Source organism: Rhinopithecus roxellana, chromosome 3 (genome assembly GCF_007565055.1).
Source record: "Rhinopithecus roxellana isolate Shanxi Qingling chromosome 3, ASM756505v1, whole genome shotgun sequence".
Classification (NCBI taxonomy): Eukaryota; Metazoa; Chordata; class Mammalia; order Primates; family Cercopithecidae; genus Rhinopithecus; species Rhinopithecus roxellana.
This window is the reverse complement of record NC_044551.1, coordinates 115,454,624-115,470,276: the sequence shown is the minus strand read 5'-3', so window position 1 is coordinate 115,470,276 and position 15,653 is coordinate 115,454,624. Positions and strand designations below refer to the sequence as shown.

General features: G+C 42.7%; 1 protein-coding gene across 9 annotated transcripts in view; it reads right to left on the bottom strand.

Annotated features, from left to right (window-relative positions):
- The window catches only part of ACSL6 (acyl-CoA synthetase long chain family member 6), a 62,847-nt gene that overhangs the window by 5,261 nt on the left and 41,933 nt on the right, over positions 1 to 15,653 (bottom strand). For all 9 annotated transcript variants that reach the window (XM_010360016.2, XM_010360019.2, XM_010360017.2 and 6 more), the window contains 6 exons: positions 15,183 to 15,255; positions 12,990 to 13,078; positions 11,475 to 11,591; positions 7,595 to 7,738; positions 5,251 to 5,352; positions 4,265 to 4,336 (listed from right to left, as the gene is read on the bottom strand). In XM_010360016.2, coding sequence (XP_010358318.1) covers positions 4,265 to 4,336; positions 5,251 to 5,352; positions 7,595 to 7,738; positions 11,475 to 11,591; positions 12,990 to 13,078; positions 15,183 to 15,255 — 597 coding nt within the window. The remainder of the gene's footprint in view (positions 1 to 4,264; positions 4,337 to 5,250; positions 5,353 to 7,594; positions 7,739 to 11,474; positions 11,592 to 12,989; positions 13,079 to 15,182; positions 15,256 to 15,653) is intronic.

Genomic DNA, 15,653 nt, shown 5'->3' with positions numbered 1-15,653 from the left:
GATATGTATCATCAAGTGTTTCAAAATCAGATATGGTTATTGTAAAAAGGGTTTTGTTTGAAAACTCTCTCGGTGTGCTTGGTATTCAAAGAAGCACAGATTCAGTAAGGAATAGGGCTGCTGTTCTTTGTATCCTATAGAATATACTTTTTTCCGAATTTGTTGTTACCAAACATAAACCATCCTAGGAGACCCAATATTTATTGGAAACAGATCCCAGGGGAGACGTTTTCAAACCATAGTGCGCTGAGAACTAGGTGATCTGCAGAGGCCACTGCCGGGGATGGTGAAGTGGGGTTTAGATAGGGAAGGGTGGAAAGGAGATGGAGAAGGGTGGGAGGATGAGGTGAGGTGCTTAGGAGTAAGAGTGTGTGTGTAGAAGCTCTGGCTCAAGCCCTAAACCAACCTGAGTAGCACTGCTCTTATGTTTTGTGCATGCTCAATTTTTATATAAGATGTCATCTAAGTTCTACTTAAGTTAGTTTAGAAATCACCATTTGATGACAAAATTAATTAGTCTAAAGAAAACATTAACACAATCGAAATCAAATTTAATCTCAGTTACAGGGATTTAATGTAGTAGTAACTAACCTTTACTGTCAAAATGAAAAACTGAAAAATTGACAGTGCTAATATCCTTAAATTTTCAAAAAAAAATTTCTCTTTCTGTAGAAGCACTATCACACAAAGACTTCTGGTAAGTGCAAACCATCTATCCAACTTCTTTTGTTATTAAAATTAATACTATGCTTTTAAAAAGGAGATACAAATGCCAAGATATAATTTATCAGTGTTGTAGCCTGGGTTTCAGCTTGTCTGCATTCCTAACAGCATGTGGAGAACATTGTGTAATTGGGACAAGAGTCTATGTTCAGTATGAGAACTTGGGGTGAATATCTTTGAAAAGCCAGCAGTGACAAGCAGAAACTACTAAAAAAATACAGTACTGGAAATATAGATTTCATAAGGAGAGGTATATAATGTCATTTATATGGTTAAGTAGAAATGTAAAAGAAAACATTATGATCTTTGGAAGAAAGAACTGCATCAACAGGTAGCTTTGGAATATCTGCCGAGCCAGCTACCTCTTCAAACCTAAATGGCTGAGTGGGACATCTGCAGCTCCATGTGGCTGTCTGCAAACTAGTTCTGCCTGAGAAGAGGCTGTATCATTAAATACAGCCTTGCAGAAGATCAAGCAATATGGCAGCCTGCTCTAGGATCACCTTTCAGTCCCTTAGTGAGCAGGTCAGAGCGGCACTGCTGCTAGGCTGCCAGTCCCTGGTCTGATCTGACCTACGGCCCTTGGACTATTTAAATCCTTCTATGAAAATACCTATACGACCTGCTTGAGTGACTAAAAACTATAGGCAGTAAGTGGAAAAAAAATGAGTCAGCCAGTTGTTTAACTGACAGTGACTTTAACTATGGGCCACAAACCTATAGTTTCTTTCAGAAGTGAATCAATGATAAAGCACATGTTCATTTTTTATAATTATTATTTTCTCATAAAGCCAAACTGTCCAATTGTGAACTTGTAAAAAACAGGTGTGAGAGTCCTTATTCTCTCTTTATGCCAAACACTTCATGCAACTGGAATTTCCATTTTTTAATTAGCAAAGTTTTTGTTGGGAAAAGAAAAAAGGAGATGGCTAATGTTAGCTTGCCTTCCTGAAACCATACTCTTTTCACTGACAAGAGATGTTACAGGATTTTTAAAAATAATTCAGAAATATTGTAACATTTAAATATGGCATTGGAATAAAATTTCTCAAAATTGTCCATTTATGCCAACTCATAAAAGCACAAACTTTCATAATTTTAGAAAGACATAGTGTTTTAAGTTTTTCAATGGTCTTAATGAAATCCTTTAACACAATACTGCTTATAGATAATAAATATAGAATGAATAATTTAGGACAGGAGAGATAAAATAAAAAAAATTACATGAGTTAAGGAAATGTTCATTTTTTATTTAAAGGCAAATTGGTTAGGTAAGTGTTCATTTCAATGACAGGAAATACAATAAAATATTTTTAGTAAGTGCTTAATTAGTCAGAAATTAAAAAATCTATCAAGTGTCAAAGTTCACATTATATTGCCTATGCAAATTAATAAGGCATATCAATGTCAAACAAATGGTTAATCATGGTTAAGTATGCTCAAATACTTCCCAGCCACCTGTCTACTCATTAAAACATATCTTCCAAAGATCTCCATAAATTAATAATGGTTGGCCTAGTTCTAGGAATTGTCTGTTCTTGGAAATTAAATTACATCAATTGTTTTTCTAATTCAAAGTTTAATTCAGATCAACCAAGTCCAGTAAGTCTGAACTCCTAAAGTTTTGGTAAATGACTTAACTTTTGTTATTTGTGTGTGTGTGTGTGTGTGTGTTTAATTAGAATTATGCTTTAATTGGCCATTCATTTTTGAGGAAGAGGGAAAAGGACAAGATGACAATGGATTATGGATTAACTGAAATAATTTATGTTAGGCTTTGGATCACAACTGAGAGCACACCCTCCTCAGGCATGAGGCCTGGTTTTTGCTTTCCTGTGGTCAGCTGAGGGCACACACTGGCTGTTGTGGGGAGAATGCCATAGACCAACAAAGAGGAGAATGAGAACAGAGAAAATCAAAAGCCCACAGCCTTGGCAATAAAACTAAAGGCCTCTGAGATCCCACATGACTTCCCTGTATTTGAGGTTACCATGGTGAGGGCAGATTATTAGAGCAGAAACTCTACGAAAGGCATGTGGAAAGTCAAGAACATGTCTCCTCTCAGTGAAAGCTCTAACCAGAGCAATGGTTAACACTGGAAACTTAACCAAAGGTCCCTTTTAAGCATAATCTTAAGAGTTGGTATTTTTTTCCATGAAGAGGAATCTGGGAGTCATATACTCTGTGTGCCCTGGGGCAGGTCCCGCATCCAAACACCAGCAGGGGGCGTGCAGGCCTTGTGAATGCACCAGGATGTCGGCGGGAACTGAAGCTTAGGCTGCAGCCAGCCCTTCAAATCCACGCAGGCCCAGACCAACCAGGCTTATGACCACTCATTTGTGATCCCTGGTCTACATGATCACAGAGGATCCCATCACATAACTCACCACTGAGGAAGGGCAATGAAGTCAGTTCTAGCATATTTGGAAATTTAAATAATTAGTATGCCAAAATTGACCTTTATCTTTTAGAAAGATAAATATAACTTGCCTGAATGCCTCAGATTCCATACTTTTAAAAAATATTTATTTACCCAGGCCTAAATTGCCCTAAAACATACTGACAGATGAGGGTAAAGCAGTGTTTCTCAAAATGGATTAATGTAAATATCTATTTTAAAAGAAAAACAGTATTTTTAGACCCTGAAACTATGCTTAGATTTCCTTAGTTTGAAACTAAAAAATTAAAATTTTAATCCATGAAAATTTTTTTAAATTGAAAATTAAAGCACTGTAAGAGTTTTATATTTTAAACTGGTTTTAAATGTTTTTAGGTTATTAAGTGAATATACAAAATTTAAAGATTCTTGTCAAACTTGAAGACCCCTGTCATTAAATTTGGGGATACAAACTTGTATCAAAAACAATTATTTTAAATATAAGGAAATTTTAAAAATCAGTATATTAATATTTTTCCATTTGAAGCATTTTTCTCTTTGAATTTTTGACAAAAGAGGATGTATAAATGGTATATGTAAGTCAGATTAAGTATGCTTATGAGCTCAGTTACAATAAGAACCCAACCTTGCAGACAAAAAAAAAAAATTCTTGGAGGACTGCTGTGTCCTCTCCCAAAGCATTCTGTTTCCTCCTCTTTTCAGAGGGCATTCTGGGCTGACAGATCACTGGCCCGAGGAGACCAATCTTTCCAATGTCCTCCTAAAAAGTAACCTTGTCTGCTGAAGCCAAGAAAACAGTCCCCATAAAAATAAAAATAAAAATAAGATAGGACTGTCGTCTTCGTTAATGCACGAAGTTTGTAAGACAGATAATGTACATATGATTTACTAGTGATAGCTAGGGTATTATTTTAGCCTTAAGAAAGTTTGTAATTATAAAGATGAGTACAATCTCTTTTGACATGTGGCCTATTTTGGTTCAGGAGGCAGCTTGGAACAGGCCTTCAGGGGTCCATTGGTGCACAGCCTGCTGGCGGGCCACACCATGAAAAGTCAGGAATCTAGGTCAGGGTCACCATGGGTTAATTTAATTTTCATCACTGCCTAAAGGGCTGTAACAAGTATGGGGAGGGTAACAGTTACCTGCTCAAAAGAATGGAGTCCACTTTCTTTTCCTAACCTCACCATATCTTCCAAAATGGCTTTCTTCAGATCCTGAATCAAACCATATGAGAAAAATTACAAGACAAGAACACATTTTTCAAAATGGAGGTAGAGGAAACAACACTTTTGAGTAAAGTGCAACTGTGATTGTGCCAACATATGCTAACCCACAGCCCACAACAGAGGCTGATACTCCCTGGCAGCACTCCAATTACCACCTCTCATCGGGCAAGTAAGTACCTGAAATGGCCAAAGGAGTGACCATGAATGGGCTAATGGACCACTCAATTTTTTTTAAAGCAGCCTTTTGGTCAGCCTGGTGAATCTTGCTACCCCCAGATGAGCCCAAGGCCCAGGGACCAGTAGGAGAGGGAGGGTCTATGGCTACTGCTAAGAAATGGACCGTGTGACTCAAGGGGCTACACTGAGTCAGAGCACAGTGACCTCCTCCACAGAGTTCTACACGTGCCATTAGAAGGTTTCAGGAAGGTGTGAATAGCTAATACTCTAAGCAGGAAGAATTGTGCTACATTTTCTATTCCATGACTAGCTATCTATATCCAGTAGACACAAAATCCACCTTCCATCTGAAGGAGCATGGTAGGTGAGTCAGAAAGCCTATGTTCACATCTGACTCTGCTGCTAACCAGCTGTGTGACCTTGGGCAAGTTACCACCCTCCCTGGACTCTCCTCTAAGCCACAAAGCAACAGGGCTGGATAAGCTTTCTGTGATGTCTCCTGGCTTAAAATCCAAACGTTTGTCAATCTTTCTAAGAAGAAATATGAGTTTCTTCAGTAACAAAAAAAGACAAATCTCTGGTTTAGACTCCCCACCATGTATAAAGTAATGTTAGAAATTCTGTACGAGCTTGAATTTCACTGCTCTACAGCTTTTCTGTCTTCTCATTATGTGGTATCATAAAACATTCAGTAACCTTTCAGGAGACAGCCCCAAGATACCAACCTTACTTGTGCAGAGATCTGCATATGTTCCTTCAATTCCTCTCTTCTGGGCCCAGGAGGGCATAACTTCAGGGTCAGGCACAACAATGCCTACCAAAAAGGCCTGTAGTGCTCACCAAAGGAGAACACGGGCATGATAAACGCATTTAAAGTGGTTATTTGTGGTCCAGCATTAAAATTCTCAGACTCCACCTTTTTCAAAAACTAAGTATATGCTTATAAAACATTTGTTCATGTCATAAAACATTTCTGCCAATATATCACACTACTCATTTTCTGATATATTCCCCTAGTTTTATATAAAAAATAAGTTTAAGGACATTAAGAATCAGTAAAGTTAGACTGATATGTACCTTTGATTCTCATGCAAATCTCAGATCAGCACATCTTTAGGAGGCTGATCAAACAACTCTCTGATCCAAATTCTATGAAGCAAAAACCAAATGTTTCCCAGCATTACCAAACCACGTTGAAATGGTTTCATTAATACGATTTTCATTCATGAAAGACTTCTTCATTTTGTTTATTTTTTCTTTTGAGACAAGGTTTCACTCTGTTGCCTAGGCAGGAGTTCAGTGGTATGATCATAGCTCACTGCAGCCTCAACCTCCTGAGCTCAAGTGATCCTCCCATCTCAACCTCCCGAGTACCTGGGACTACAGGTGCACGCTAATTTTTGTATTTTTTGTAGAGATAGGGTTTCATCATATTACCCAGGCTGGTCTTGAACTTGTGGGCTCAAGCAATCCTCCTGCCTCGGTCTCCCAAAGTGCTGGGATTACAGGCGTGAACCACCATGCCAGGCCTATTTTAATTTTTAAAGCATTTCTTCGAAAATAATTTCATAATATTTATAGAAATGCAATGATAGTATAGAATATATTTGATATCAGGTGGGGCATGGTGGCTCACACCTGTAATCCCAGCACTTTGGGAGGCCGAGGCGGGCAGATCACTTGAGGTCAGGAGTTCAAGACCAGCCTGGCCAACATGGTGAAACCATGTCTCTACTAAAAATACAAAAAAAAAAACAAAAACAAAAAAATAGCCAGGCATGGTAGTGGGCACCTGTAGTCCCAGCTACTCGGAAGTCTGAGGCAAGGGAATCACTTGAACCCTGGGTGTAGAGGCTGCAGTGAGCCGAGATTGTGCCACTGCACTCCAGCCTGGGTAACGGAGCGAATATATTTGATATCTTAGATATCATAGAATATATTCATGATTCTTTTTTTTTTTTTTTGACACAGAGTCTCACTCTGTCGCCTAGGCTGGAGTGCAGTGGCCAGATCTCAGCTCACTGCAAGCTCCGCCTCCCGGGTTTACGCCATTCTCCTATCTCAGCCTCCCGAGTAGCTGGGACTACAGGGCCCGCCACCACACCCAGCTAGTTTTTTGTATTTTTTTAGTAGAGACGGGGTTTCACCGTGTTAGCCAGGATGGTCTCGATCTCCTGACCTCGTGATCCGCCCGTCTCAGCCTCCCAAAGTGCTGGGATTACAGGCTTGAACCACTGCGCCCGGCCTATTCATAATCTTTCTCACTTTAAATCTAAATACTATTGAAAGGAAAATAAGTATAAAACTCCTCCAAATAACTGAATCCTAGTAACCTATATTAGGACTAGTACCATTAGTACATTTTTTTGCAGTATTCATTAATTTGTAAAGTTCATTTGCATATTTAAAAAAATCAAAACAGGCCAAGTGTGATGGTTCATGCCTTTAATCCCAGCACTTTGGAAGGCTGAGGCAGGAGGAGAATCACTCGAGCTCAGGAATTCGAGACTAGCCTGGGCAACATAGCGAGACCTCGTCTCTACTGAAAATGTAAAAAAAAAAAAAAAAAACAGCTGGGCATAGTGGTGTGTACCTGTAGTCCCAGCTATTGGGGATGGGGAAGGAGGGGGAAAGGGATGAGGTGGGAAGATGGCTAGAGCCCAGGAGGGAGGTTGAGGCTGCAGTGAGCCATAATTATGCCACTGCACTCCAGCCTGGGTGAAAGAGCGAGACCCTGTCTCAATAATAATAATAGTAATAATTTTTAAAATAAAAAATAACAGCAGAAACCCTGAATCTTGCTCTAGTATTTTATCTCAAAAATCCTTGGAAGTAGGTAGAGCATAAGTGAAAAGGAATGGGAATGTTCATTAGTACTACTTCAGACAACTTACTTGACCTAATTACATTTTAGCAAACTTTAAGTAAGATTTCTCCTTTAAAAAGGAGTTTTCTCTCATGTTTTAAAATGCAGAGGAGAATCCTGGTGTCTGATTGGAGATTAATGTTTAATCTGGGTTTTTCAGCATGCCCAGGATATGTGGGAGGGCTGAAGCCCAGAGGCCTCACCTTTAAGCTGTCCCCATGGACATAGATTTGCGCCACAGGTTGGCTCCGGATGTAGATGTTCTCAATCTTCTCGGGTGCAACATATTCTCCCTGAGCAAGTTTAAATATGTGCTTCTTCCGATCAATAACTTTAAGAGTTCCTGCCTGTAGAGTTGGACAAACGGCTTTATAAGAACATGGCACTCTCAAGCCTGAAGCCTTCGCTCCTCAGTGCCGTAACCCTCTGCCCTACCCCACCCTGCAGACCCTGCCCCAATTTCTTTTCCATCTGTTGTGTCTGCTCTTAGGGAGCTGCAAGGCTCCTGGAGAGAACCACTGTGCACCGCAGGTTGATGGCATCCAAGCTCTGTTGGGCCATGAGCATCCACTGTCCTTTCCCCTCAGCAGTTAGCCACCCACACAGTCCTCCCACCACTGCCATCCTCATGCCTAGCAGGGGGTATCCTCACCTCCTCCTTCTTGGAGGCCCACCGCCCTTCCATCGGGGCACCCTTCTTGCACACACTCTCGCTCCAGCTGCCCTTTTTCTCCCAGCATCTTTGGTTCACTCCCTTAGACCAAACTCAGGTCTCTTGCGCAGCTACTGTCTCCGCCCCTAAAGAGCAGCCTCTGCATCCCCTGGCATGTAGCACAGACCTGACAGAGCCCCTGTGACTCCCACCTGACATGCCAGATGGCACTATGTGCACAGGCCCCTGCAGGACTTCTGCAGCAGGCAGGTTACCTCCTTGGACAGGGAGTGCTGGTGCCACTGGCTTCCAGGACCTGTTCTCACCTCCCTGACTTTCCTCCACCTTTTTGAGCTTCCAAGGTGATTAGGTGGGCCTCTTGCCCCTCACCTCCACTGACAATGCACCTTGGAGTAAATACCGTTTTATTTTCATTGGTCACTCCCAAGTCAATCCAAGCTTCCAGCTCTTCACTGAGCTCCAGATCCAGAACCCAAATACCCTTGGAATGCTTCAAAAACTAGGCTGTTTGTCTCAGAGGATGTAACATGCTCCTATATGAAACTCATGACCAAGCTTCTCAAGCCTGCCCCAGCCTCCAAGCCCCAAACCTGGAGATGACCTTGTTGTTTGCCTCTCCTGGGATCTCCAGCGGTCAGGCTCACCTGTCCTTGCTCACAAATTCATCTCAAATCCAACTCCTCCCAGCAAAACCACTTCCTGACTGGACTTCGGCACACACACTGTCTCCACTCCATCTGCTTGATCTGCCAGTGCCAGAGCAATCTCTCCAAAAGGAAAAAATGAGCAGACTCTGTTTTGCTCAAAACCCGGGCTGGACATCAGGCGCTTTCCCTACCCCAGCTTATTTGGTCCTCATGGTCCATTAAGCTGAGTGTTGTCCCCTCTGTTTGACAGATGAGGAAAATAAGGATCAAAAAGGTTAGTTAAATCCTCCAAAGCCACACAGCTAGGAGGTAGGGGAACAGGATTTGAATCCCGATCCTTCTGGACCAGAAGACTATGCTTATTCCTTGATCTATTTAACATGATTTCAAAATAATATTTTTTAAAGCACAAATGTCTTTATAGATGATCTCTACCTAAATTTCAAGAATGAATCATTCAAAGCTTGAACATACTCTTCTAAAAAACAGGGAAAAAACCCACTTACCAACTCATTCAATAAGCTGACAACAAAACCATAATAGGGATGTATATAAAAGGAAAATTACAGATCAATCTCATTTGTGAATATAAATGGAAAGATCAAACACAATTTTTAGGAAAAATATTATTTTAAAAGTCACATCATGGTTAAGTTGAATTATGTCAAGAATGCATGATTTGCTTTACATGAGAAATATAGAAAAATAAGTATCTCAATAACTGCAATAAGTTTTAATTAAATTTCAAAAATCATTTAAAAATAATAATTTAAATAATGGACTCTCACAGAACTACCTGCCTGCAACTTTAGGCTCTGTGCTCAAGCACAACACTAAGTGCTTTACATGAATCCATTTATTTGCTTCATATTACCCTCTAAATGGTGGATGGTTTCATTCAAGTTACAGGGCATCAGCAGCAGATCCAGGGATTTCTGAGACTTCAAGCTTTTACAATATTGAGGGCCCTCTTTAAGAAAAACCAGGTAAAATGAAGTGCAGGGCCTTGGAAGGGGCTGATGCAAGTGAGCGGGCTTGAAGCCTAAGTTCCCTGAGCTGACAGGACAGTCCACCTTCTGCAGGTGTTTAGGGCCTGCTGACCTCTCTAGCCTCTCTCTCCCACACCTGTGGGTCTTCAGTTGGAATTAGTTGCTTCACATGTCTAGTGCCTCTACTCAGCATATATTACTATCACGCCCTGATTGTCCTTCCCACTCCCTCTTCTTGGAACATGACTCATATCCTAAGACTTGGATGCAGTAGGTGCCTGTCCTCCTCTGCCTCTCCCAAGGTGAGTGTGCCCCCAGTGTGCCCCCAGCTCATACCCATCACATTGGGTTGGGAACTGTCTAATCATGCATATCTTCCCTAAGCAGAGTCCCTGGGCCAGGGCACTCACTGGAGATACATCTTTGTCTGGGGCAGGCATGAGGGTTTCTTAAAGGGAAGTACACAGGCCCAAGCAGGGGCAGATCCATTCACCAGCCCACTCGGCCCCCCATGGGCTCAACATCATTCATGTGCTTGATTAACTCAACACCTCAAAATGTCCACCCAAACTTAGCACTTCCCAAAGACACAGGAGAGGTTCCTGGAGTGGGCTGCACCAGGCAAGGGTTCTCAGTGTCAGTGACAGCCGTTTTCTGGTCAAAGAATTCATCTAAGCATCTCCTATGTGCCCGGCATTGTGCTAAGTGCTTTGCAGGCATAATCTCATTTGTTCCTCACAAAAATAACTTTATTTTTCTTTCTTTTATTAAAACATTTTTAAAGGATAAAATCCAAGCTGGGTGCAGTGGCTCATGCCTGTAATCCCAGCACTTTGGGAGGCTGAGATGGGCAGATCACTTGAGGTCAGGGGTTTGAGGTCAGCCTGGCCAACGTGTTGAAACCCTATCTCTACCAAAAATACAAAAAGTTAGCCAGATGTGATGGTGGGCACCTGTAGTCCCAGCTACTGGAGAGGCTGAGGCAGGAGAAATCGCTTGAACCTGGGCGGTGGAGGTTGCAGTGAGCCAAGATCTCGTCACTGCACTCCAGTCTGGGTGACAGAATGAGACTCCATTTCATAAATAAATAATAAAGGATAAAGTCCAGATCTTGCACAACACAACAATAACTTCAGAGGTAAGCAACATTATGATACCTATTTTAAAAATGAGAGAATTAGGCAAAGTGGTTTTGGCTAAAAGCTGGAGGCCATGGCCAAGGAATGCCATGAAGGCTTGTTCTCCTGTTCTATAAGTGAGTCCAGGTGAAGCCACAGATGGGGATGAGGCTCTGCTCAAGGTTACATGAGCAACTGCTGGCAAAGCCACAGGAACTAAGGCATCCTCCCGCCTGTCTCCAAGCTTTCCCCTTCCCTCAGTGCCACCTTTTGGCTGGGGGCCAGCATTGGTGGGTTTGCAGGCCTTGCCCTTCTCAGACGTCCCAGAGACATGTACCCCCTGTTCCTCCTACTTCACATCGGATTCCACACACTGTCAGAGGTCTTTCTGGAAACCATTAAGGATAGGAATTCAGTCTCCAAGACCTCAGTCACACCTACCTGCACAGGTCCCTCATCACCTTCATGAGATGGAGTGAGAAGAGAAAGAAGCTCTGGGGCTCAGGGAAGGAAGAGCCTCCCTGCAGGTCCCAGAGGTGCTCCTGAACGACTCATTTTCAGGAGGGATTTGGAGAAGACTCCTGTCTCAGTGACCTGGACCACACACCCTCCCACCGCCAAAATGTTTGGAGCTCCATGGTTCCAAACGTACACACCGGCAGCCATTTTCCGATGTCTCCAGTGTGAAGCCAGCCATCGCTGTCCAGGGCCTCCTTCGTCCTGTCTGGATCTTTCAAGTAGCCTTTGAACACATTTGGTCCTCTCACACATATCTATGGGACAAAAACCATGGCTTCTCTCAGCCACAGCATGAGGAATGAGGAGATGGGAGGCTGTCTCCAGGCATATGGAGATAAGGTGCACTATCCATCAGGAAAGCCACTGTGGATATGGCAGGGATGGAAACAGAGGACGAGGAACAGCCTGCAGCTGTCTGAACTGTCTCCTGCCTTCTGTCAAGCAACATCCTCCCCATCTTTCCCCGCTGCCCTGGCCACCCTAGGCCTTTGTCATCTCTTTTCCCTCAGGAGCCCTCTGGCCTTGGCCACATGCTGCTCTGTGACACTTGATGGGACTCATCACAGATATTGATGGCTGGCTGATTCTACCAGGGATGCTTCAGCCCCCTGCTCCATTAGCAGGCAGTCATTCCCACTCACTTCCATGGAATGAACAAGTACAGGCCAGGTCTATCTACTCCATCTGGCCTATTTGTAAAAGGTCATATTTCTGCTGGGACAGATCACACAGCAGTAGGCCATGACATAGTTAGGGGGAAAAAATGAATTTTTACAAAAGTTTGGGGCTGGGCATGATGGCTAGCACCTGTAATCCCAGTGCTTTGGGAAGCTGAGGCAGGAAGGATTGCTTGAGGCCAGGAGTTTAAGACCAGCCTGGGCAACACAGCAAGACCCAGTCTCTACAAAAAAAATTAAAAAGTTATCTTGGCATGGTGACACATGCCTGTGGTCCTAGCTACTTGAGAGACTGAAGCAGGAGAGTTGCTTGAGCCCAGGGGTTTGAGGTTATGGTCTCGAGTTCAGTGGACTATGTCCACACCACTGCGCTCCGGCCTGGGTGACAGAGCAAGGCCTGACATCTCTACTAAAAAATTAATTAATTAAGAGCCGGACACGGTGGCTCGCGCCTATTATCCCAGCACTTTGGGAGGCCGAGGTGGGTGGATCACGAGGTCAGGAGATGGAGACCATCCTGGCTAACACAGTGAAACCCCGTCTCTACTAAAAATATGAAAAAAAATAGCCAGGCATGGTGGTGGTGCCTGTAGTCCCACCTACTCAGGAGGCTGAGGCAGGAGAATGGCGTGAACCTAAGAGGCAGAGGTTGCAGTGAGCCGAGATCACGCCACTGCACTCCAGCCTGGACGACAGAGCGAGACTCCATCTCAAAAAAAAAAAAAAAAAATGAATTAATTTAAAAGTCTGGGAATTCCAAATCTTGATTTAGACCAGCTCAGTCACAGCACTGGCTCTTGGTTGCCTCATAAACAGGAGAGGAGATACTGAGTTGAGCTGAGTCAAATTAATCAGTAGTTTAAAATGACTTTATACACAAGGCAAAAGGAAAATCATTCCATCCCTACTGTTCTTGTTTGTTTTTACTCACTACACGTAGCAGCCACAGGCATGAATGGCTAAATCCTTGTTTACCTCTCCCTCTGCTTTGCAGGCCCAATAGTTCAGTTCCTCAACATCAACGAGCTTGATATGATTGCAGGGAAGCGGTGCCCCTACGTGCCCTGGAACACCGGAGCAAGATGGCATTTGTTAGTGTTCAGATCCGTTTTAGCACTGAAGATGTTCCAAGCCCCTTAAAATCTCTGAGTGGCCAAAGTGGGGAATTATGGATGGAAAATAACACACCTTTAAAGGGGCATTTGTTACTGGCAAGCGTTGGTAATAAAACAAAGTTCTGGAGAAAGCAAAGGCAAACAAAGGCATTTGTTTTACATCTGATTCTTAATGAGCAGAGCAGGCACACCTGGCCCAGCACCAACATGCACAGGGTCCTGGGTGGGGTAGGGAGGCACCAACCACAGGGTCAAGATTTTTGACAACAGTGCCCACATTAAATCATTTTCCCCATTGTCAGATCACACGTCTTGGTTTGGGGATCATAAAATATAGCAATCACTGCTTTTCCTCTAGCCACCAGAGTGTTGATTAATGTGCTGGAAATCTAGAAATTGTAAGCTGTGGATTCTGATTCAGTGGGTTTGGAATGGGACCTGAGATTCAACATTTCTTACAGGCACCAAGGTGATGCTGCTGCTGGTCCCACACCACATGTTGAATAACAAACGAATGGAAAGCTGGGATAAAGAAACTTGCCCCATGAATATAAGACTCCAAATTCTCTTGGTCAAATTTATCACAAAATTACATCTAAGACATTTTTCTAGTGACTGTGGTTGTTAGATAATTCACAGGCAAGTTGGAGAGGTTTTAAGCAGATGCTAGCCAAGGTCCTGAAAGAAAATTGAGCCACCTATATGAAAAATGAGACTTACCACCTTGGTTTCTCTTTTAAAAGACAGGCTATCAAATCTTTGACAATACTAATCAAATATATCTATCCTCATACACAAAAGCCTTTTCAAGTCTTATGGTAAGAGTCAAGTGAAAAATGGAAAAACCTCAGCAGTGTTTACATAGGAAAATGTAAAGGATGACTTGAGAGGGAAGAGATACATGTCCAAAAGGAAGGGATACATGAGGGTAGATACTGGAAGAATCTGCTCTAAATCTGGTGGGTAATCCATGGGCTGCCTACTACAGACCTGCTTCCCCTTTTGCTGAAAACCACTCAGCAAAAGAATCCTTCAGGATACTGACTTCCTCTCCAAGACTGGCGCCACTCTTTGTACTTAAGTTTGCTCAACTACAAACTGGAAAATTTTAGGATGATGTGCATGTGAAAGAAATATGCTGTTTAATGCAATATTATTTTCAGAGTACCTTGAGATAGTCAGCAGAAACCGGATAGGTGGATTTTAAACTGAAATCATATTTGGCCAAGCTAAGTATAGAAGCATTTTTTCCTTAGTCCTGTCTTTTAAAATTGTAGTTGAATAAAACCTATTTTGTAAATAAATTATTTAATCATTTTGCTGCTGGCAGATCCCACAGGAACCAGCTTTGGAGATCATTGTTTTTTTGTTGTTGTTTTTTTTTTTTTTGGTCACAGGTTTTAGTATTTTCCTATTTCTTTTATAGACAAATAGAAATCATGCACAAAAGAAGTAATAGATCACAAGATACAATTCTGGATGGAAAAATGTTTATAATATCAGTATATTGGATTTTTATAGATTCTAGATACTACATGGCCTTGCTTACAGTATTTTAGAAAGAAGGAAGCAGGCTATGAATTGGACATGGTGTAAAGGAGAGGCAGGTTCATATTGGCCAGGATACTGTTTCTTAAAGGGCTATTTTAGAGACCCTTTGAAACCTATGTTCTCCTGTGATATCAATGTCTCAAAGGTAGCGGCAACCTCAAAAAGGAACAGTTCTCATCCACGCCCTCATTCTGAGGAGATTCATCCTTCAGGGCCAAGTGGAAGCATGGCTGTAGTGGGTAGCCCATGGATTACTCACCAAATTTACACCAGATTCTTCTAGTATGCTAAGGATGAATAAAAAAGGGAAAAACCTCAAAAGTGGTTACAGATTCACAATGCCACAACCCAGACATAACCCCCATTAATGTTTTTCTTCTCTCTCTTCTGCTTTTTTCCTAAGTACCCGTGCAAATTTACTTTCCATGAGGGAGTTTTAGAGCTGGCTGCTTTTACTCCGCAGTGCCTTGCGAGCCAGTCTCACATCTCTAGCCTGTCCTACCTGAGGTCCAGTCGCCAGGTGTGGTGAAGGTACATCCAGCTGTGCACTCAGTTTGGCCATAACCTTCATAAACCTTCAAACAAAACACAGAAGCCACACTGTGGGCACACACCCTCCAAGAGCTGACTGGCCGCCCCTTTCAGACAGCTAACCTCCCACTGAGAGCATCTGACTGCTTCATGATCAGGGAGGTGGAGGGAGGGAGGTGCTCTGGCGGTAGATAACTCCAGGTGAACCAGACAAGAAGCATGGCCACATTCTCTTGGAAGAAGTGCTATTTTTCTTTTTTTTTTCTTTTGAGATGGAGTCTCACTCTGTCGCCCAGGCTGGAGTGCAATGGCACGATCTCGACTCACTATAAGCTCTGCCTCCCGGGTTCATGCCATTCTCCTGCCTCAGCCTCCCGAGTAACTGGGACTATGGGCACCCACCACCATGCCCAGCTAATTTTTTGTATTTTTAGTAGAGATG